Source organism: Vigna unguiculata, chromosome 3 (genome assembly GCF_004118075.2).
Source record: "Vigna unguiculata cultivar IT97K-499-35 chromosome 3, ASM411807v1, whole genome shotgun sequence".
Taxonomy (NCBI): Eukaryota; Viridiplantae; Streptophyta; class Magnoliopsida; order Fabales; family Fabaceae; genus Vigna; species Vigna unguiculata.
In genome coordinates this window covers 25,888,819-25,895,803 of record NC_040281.1, presented here as the reverse complement: position 1 = coordinate 25,895,803, position 6,985 = coordinate 25,888,819, and the positions used below count along the sequence as shown (strand labels likewise).

The window sequence follows — 6,985 nt, the reverse complement described above, 5'->3', positions numbered from 1 at the left end:
ATTGAGATGAACAGGAAACAGATCAACATTCCTAAGGTGCTGAGGTTCTCATGGCTAAGGGCTGAAGGCTTTGAGAGCCTATTCCAACAACTAAAGCATCAAAAGTTGAAGTCCTTCCTTGAAATTTTAGGGAAAATATATCCAGACTTGGTGAAGGTGTTTTTCACCAACTTGGAGTTCAAAAATGATGTCCCACTGTCCAGCATCAAGGGTGTTCAAATGGAGATCAATAAGAGAGCTTGGAAAGATGTGGTTGGACTCAAACCAAGGGGTGTGCAAGTGAGAAAAGGTGAAACTAGGGATGTTCCAGAATTCAACAAGACGCAATACTATGGCCAATGCTTGAGAAATCCTATTGCTGAAATCAAACACTTCCATGTTGGTGGTCTCAAGGTGGATCAAAGGCTACTTGGTATGATTGTCACAAAAATCCTTGTTCCACGTGGTAGCAACCATTCAACATTGAATGAGGGAGATTTGATACTCATGTACTGCATTCAACACAACATTCAAGTGGATTGGATCTATGTGTTTCGTGATCACATGCTCAAGGCCAAGAGACTCAAAGATTTTAGGCTTCCATATGTGGTTTTGGTGTCTAAATTCATTGAATACTTTAGTATTGATGTAGAGGATGAGCTAGAGGAGTCAATTGGACTATTGAACCATACCTCCAACCAAAATCTGCACAAAATGGGCTTTATCAAGGTGGGAAATGGATGAACAACTGTTGGAGCTGTTGTTGGTGGTGCATATGACCATGAAGCCGGTCCAAGTGGTGCAAATCAAGAGGAAGAACCAACTGCTGAACCTATGGACTTGATTCCCTACAATCCTCCAGAGGATAGAGGCCCTATGTACTTATATTTTGAGAGGATGGTGTTGAACCAGCTACATGAGCTCAATGTGTCTCAACATGAACATCACAACTATTGCAATGAGAAGTTCAATGCATTGGATGGCCAAATCCATGATATCCATGATATGATCAACTCATTCCAGACCAGAAATGACCCTCAGGATGACTGAGTGTGGTGGTTGTTTAGGATCATGCATTGCATCCTTGTGTTTGTGATTTTTCAGTTTGAGTTCTGTTAGTTTCAGTTGATTGTTTTTCATTTCAGTCGGCTGATTGTATCGCCTTTATGCATCTGTTTTCTGTTTTCAGTTTCTGTTGGTTGTATTTCCTTCCAGTATTAATCAAATGATATGGCAATGCTTGTTATCTTTATGCATTTGTTCTGTTTGATGAATCCAAAGGGGGAGAAAAATTGGAAAATTGGAAAATGGATAATTGATCACATTAAACTAAGTATTAAAAATTGGAATCAATAATTAAATCTGAATTTTAACCCATATTATTGATAGGGGGAGCATGATCATTGTTGTATACTTGCTAGCTTGTGTGTATTGCTACTGTAAAATGTGTTTCAGGTTCACAAGCTTCAAGCTAAGGTGTTACTTCATCAATTGGTTTCCAACAAATGGAAGAAGCATTTTGCAATGAAAGATAGAAGAAGATAGATGGAATAGAGGTTGGCTTCATCAAATTAGGGGGAGATTGTTGACATGAGAAGCCAAGGTGGTTTGCTTCTTGAAGATTTGATGAAGATTGAATGAAGCTCTTTTGAACTATCTTGAAGCCATAAACATTGGAATGGAGTCTACATTGATGAAGGAAAAGAGATTTGATGATATCCATGGTGATCAAGGCTAAAATTTGTGCTCTCCATGTACTTACATCATTAAGAAAGTGTGCTTGTAGTTTGTAATTCATGTTGTAGACCTTAAAGCATTAATTAGATGTAGTTTGGTCTTTGTTGGATTTTTAATCTGTTGAATGGTTTTTCAACAAGTTAAAATGTCTCTTTTAATCTGTTGAATGACTTTTAAACAGGTTAAAAGGCTGGCTGCAGTAGTCTTAAACTACAACAAATTCAATCATTTGATTTAGTTTTTAATCGACTGATTTCACTTAAGTTAAATGAAATCAACCGATTGATTTGAAAATCAACCTGTTGAATTTCGTAACAGTTTGACTATAAAAGTTGTGATTTTCGAAAGAGAGGTCTATTGATCATTTTAGAGCACGAATTGGTTCTCGAAACTTGTGGAAACTCTCTCCTTCGTGATCATAGGTGTTGCAACTGTTGAAGATTGATCTTGGATCAATTCTTGAAGCTTTTGGCTTGGTTTGAAGCTTGGAGAAAGTGGTTTGTGGTAGGCAAGGTTGTGCTACCACTGAGGTTTGATCTTTCTCAAGCTTTGTGTGTGTGCCTGGTGGTTTTCTAGGTCTGCAAGAGGGTTCTTGCTGTGCTGGTGTGATTCTTGTGTGATTCAAGAGTTTTTTGTGGTGTTTTTGCATATTTTGGAAGTGTAAGGGTGGATTCTTTGTAAAAGTTTTGAAATAGTGCAAAGTCAAGCTCAGGCTGCCTTGACAAACTGGATGTAGCTTAGGTTTGAGTGAACCAGTATAAAAATTTGTGGTGTCCTCTCTTCTCTAACCTTTCTCTCTTGCATTTTCATTTTAAAGTTTCAAGAACTTGTGCTTTAATCATCTTTTTCATGTTCTTGCATGTTTTCATAGCATCTGAAGCATTGAGCATGTTTGTATAATCATTTGGAACTGATCTTGATCATTCTTGAGCATTGTTTCTGGTTTAAAATTCAAATTCACATTTCTGCATTTTTCCCAGTATTTCAATCGACTGTTTTTTAGTTTCAATCGATTGATTATACCATAACAGAATCTGTTTAGTAAAATCAATATGTTAACTCTGTTTTTGATTGATTGAAAGTGTATAGTTTAGTACTGTTTGCATCCTAACTTGGTGATCTATTTGATTCAATTAAAGGAGGTTTTTAGCTTGCAAAAATAACCTAAAGTTTTAACTAGCCAATTCAACCCCCCCCCCCCCCCCTCTTCTTGGCTTTTAAACCATTTCAAAACTAACAGTAATGTGTAATAGGTATATCAAGAATGTATAGTTCAAAAATCATGTTAACTAAACCGATCTTCTCTTTCATTTTTTTTCTTCTAGTATAAAGCAATAATTTGAAGTAAAAACTAGTTCAACATGAAGAGTAGATGTGAGTTTACATATAGAAATTTGATTGAAAGAAAAATTGGGTTTGTACAAAACATTAGTGAGATAAAAAAATCATCAGTCAAAGAAATCATTTATGTCAGATTCAATGATCATAAGCTTTATAAAGAATTATCTGAGCAAGATGATTCTCTTGGTTTTGATAGTCATGATATACACAGGATGTCTACAATACCAGAAGATCAAAAAGACTAAATAGACAATCCAGCAAAGGAACGAGCAGTTGTCTAAACACTCGCCGCTCCCCAATAGACACTACCATTGTGACTGCTTGTTCATTTTGCAAAAAAAATGCTATATAGAAATGAACATGTGTCCATGTCCAAAGTTATGTGTAATCTTTAATAGTCATGTTGATAACATTGATGGTCTAATCCCAAAAGTCTTTTCAATAAAGTTTTGATGATAACAAAAAGTAGACGAACTTCGTCTAGTACATGTTTTACTCATATAAACCTTCTAAAATGTGTTTTATGCAAGCTTTATTCCTCCATATTGTCTATACTCCTCATCAGATGCATTTCGCTTTATCTCTTTATGAAGGCATCAAGGTTAGATGAAAGCAAAGAGCATCAACAAAGCGCATTTGTGAGAAATGAAGCACTTTAGACAAAGTGCATTAGTATTAGATGAAGCAAAATGTGTCAAATGAGTCTAGTATGTAAGAATAAGTAATATCAAATCATTGACTTTAACCAAGACGTCTTCAATGAGGTCAACTAGGTTCACAAGATAAAGTGATGAACTCAAGACATAAAATTCATTTATGCTCCTAATTCTACGTTACAAGTTCAAGCTAGTTATGGTAAATAATAGATGAAATTGTAAAAATCTGTAGATCCTTGCATTTTTATGGAGTTTTCCTACATGGGGACACAATTAAAGGTTGGAGTTTTCCTACATGGGACACAATTAAAGATTAAACATTCCTCCTTGTAAATTTCCTAATCTCTTTTAGAGGCCTTTTGTGTGTGCACAAGTCTTTCAAAATTTAGTAGATTTAGGAATTTTCTTGATGACTTCTACGAGAGGTATGTCCACTTCAATGTTTTTGATAAGTCTTTAATAAATCAATGTCCAACTTCTCTGCCTTCTTCTTGGGCACATACCCTTATTATTGAGGGAATGGGACATGTAAATTTCATAAAATTAAGAAAAAAACTAATATCATTATTGGTTTGGTTAGTGTTATTTTTTTTTTCTACATATATCTTATTTGAGCGTTGAGTTGGTGCTCAAGTAGTGACATCTATTGAATCCATAAAGCACTATTGCTAAAGAGACAAAGCTCATCAATTAAGTCATAGCTTTGAAGTTTAAGTGAGAGATGCTAAAATAATTCTTTCTACTTTGGGAGTCTCATCATCCAATCACCGAGTGGTTGCTTAAGCAATGAAGAGTAAGATAGAGTAAGTGACTTGTTACCACAAGTCATGTAGCTTGAATGATGATGTCACATTTTTGTGACAAGAGAGTCAATGTTGATTCTCTTTCCAATATAAGAGACCAAATGTTGTCTTGGACAATCAAGTGAAGAAGATGTCAAAGCAATTATCTCTTTAGGATTTTGATCGCTTGAACGAGAAAATTGTTGTACTAATTCTATCTTCCTTATATATGGTATCAGTTAAGCAATATTAAGTGATTACTTCACAGCTTATGCAATGAGTCCTTCCCTATGTAATGAAGGCATATAACTCAAGTGAAGTAGTTCTGTTCAAGCGGCATATCTCTCTTTACTATGGTATATTATGCATTTATTATTTAAAATTAAATAGAAGTGAGACAAATTCATGTCAAAGATGGTCCTAAGCAGGCATGTGTGATAAAAAAAAGCGTGGTATATATGATGGACATAATCGATCATCATATTATTGCACAAAAGTTTTTAAACATGTACACATCAAAGTGTTCGTGATCTCAAATCCTCAATTAGAGAGTCAAAATCGGAGTAAGATGATCCTCCTTCCTCCACAGCTCGTTTCGCCATTTGAGCAATCTCCTTGGCTCTGTTTCTAATTTGCTCTGCTTCATCCCCAACCATTATCCTCTTCACAGCTTTCTCTATGACCTCCTTCTTCACAGGCCCCCCTCCCATCATCCCAATCCACGTTTGAACCCCAACACTCACCCCAGTCTTAACTATGTCCGTCAAAAACTTAGCATTGTAAAATTGCTCCGCGTACATGGGCCATGTCACCATTGGTAACCCCGCACACACTCCTTCCATAGCTGAGTTCCATCCACAATGACTCACAAACCCTCCAACCGCTTTATGATCCAAAATCATCACTTGCGGTGCCCAACCCCTTATGATCAAACCCTTTCCCTGATCCACCGTTCTCTCTTCAAACCCTTCTGGAAGCCATTCCAGATTCTCACTCGACCCTTTCTTCACAACCCAGATGAAAGGCTGCCCCGAAGCCTCCAAACCCAGCGCAATCTCCTTCAGTTGCGCATCGGGGAAGGTTGTCATGCTGCCAAAGCAAACATAAACAACCGAATCAGGTTCCTTCGAATCAAGCCACTTTAAACACTCGTGCTCGTCGATCATTGCTTCATTTCCTCTCTGTGCTTTTTCAGCAGTGTCCCTATTGGACAAACAAACTGGACCCAAGTGCCACGCTTTTCTTCCAAGCTCGTTCCTATAATGATCTGCGTAAACCGGTTCGAGTTCGTAGAAGCTGTTGGCGATCACGCCGTAGCTATTCAACTCCGACGCGTTAGCTTCATCCAGAAGCTTGGTGAATTCCCCATCGTGCTTCGGGGTCTGCGGAAGCTGCATCTTGGTGATCGTTATTTCCCCGGGCAGATTCGGAACCACGAAGGGCTCGGTGTACGAGGAAACCTTGTCCTGCGGCTTGTATTGTCTCACGCACGCGGACACGCACAATGGGAAGAATCCCAATCCGTGGAACACGATCCTAGGAATCCCGAACTTGGCAGCAGAGTCCGTAGCCCATGGGAAGAACATGTCGGCGATTATGAGGTCAGGGCGTTCTTGCTGCAGCAGCTGCTCCAGTGGGTCCCTCAGAAGCACGGTGGACTTCAAGAACGGGATGATCTGCATTCCGGAGAGGTGGTCGGAATTCTCACAACCTTCGGGCAAGCCTGTTTGCTCCGGCGACGGGAACTTGATGGTTCTGATGGTGATGTTGGCTTTTCCTACTGTTCTTGAAATGAGTGGCTCGTTGAGGGGAGTGGTGACTACGGTGGTTTTGAGTCCTCTTGAGGCAAAGACTCTAGCCAGCTCAATAGTGGGTATGATGTGACCATTTGCGAAGAAGGGGAAGAAGAAGACATGAAGCTGGCGATCGTGAATACCCATGGTGGACGTGTGAGGAAAAATTGTTTTGCTGCTACACTCAAACTAAAATGGCCTTACTTTGGGTGATAGCTTGGGTCCGGTTATAAAGTAACAGCCACATACTTGACTGGAGGAAACTGCGTTTTGCACGGGTTAATATTAAACAATGATTTTTAATTCACGTCTTGCATTAGAATGTGATTTTTGTTGCGCGTGCCCGGTGGAGCTCTTACCCTCGCGATCCTCGAGTGTATATAATAAGATGGAAGAGTAATGTGTTTTATTTTAAAAAATGGGAGTGAACATTTGGAATAATTGCTTGTCACTTTGTAGATTTGGATAACTTGCTATAAAGACATCACAGCTTATTGGTACTTATATATATATATATTATAAGATGATTTGTAGAAGTATTGATTAAATACACAATCCTGATGGAATTCTTTAATTAAATTTTCATTAACGATAAATTAGTCCACTTTTCATATTATTTCGTACTCCCCTGGAATCGACTATGGCACTTAAAAAATGAAGTAAATTGTTGATTGATTTTATAATCTCATTATTCGTT

The 6,985-nt window shown here is 38.1% G+C and overlaps 1 protein-coding gene across 1 annotated transcript; it reads right to left on the bottom strand.

Moving 5' to 3' along the window:
• Nucleotides 1-4,849: 4,849 nt before the first annotated feature.
• On the bottom strand, nt 4,850-6,529 carry LOC114174985 (scopoletin glucosyltransferase-like). The gene has a single exon (XM_028059727.1). The coding sequence runs from the start codon at nt 6,433-6,435 to the stop codon at nt 5,011-5,013; it is 1,425 nt and encodes a 474-aa protein (XP_027915528.1). The 5' UTR covers nt 6,436-6,529; the 3' UTR covers nt 4,850-5,010.
• Between the last annotated feature and the right edge of the window lie 456 nt (nt 6,530-6,985).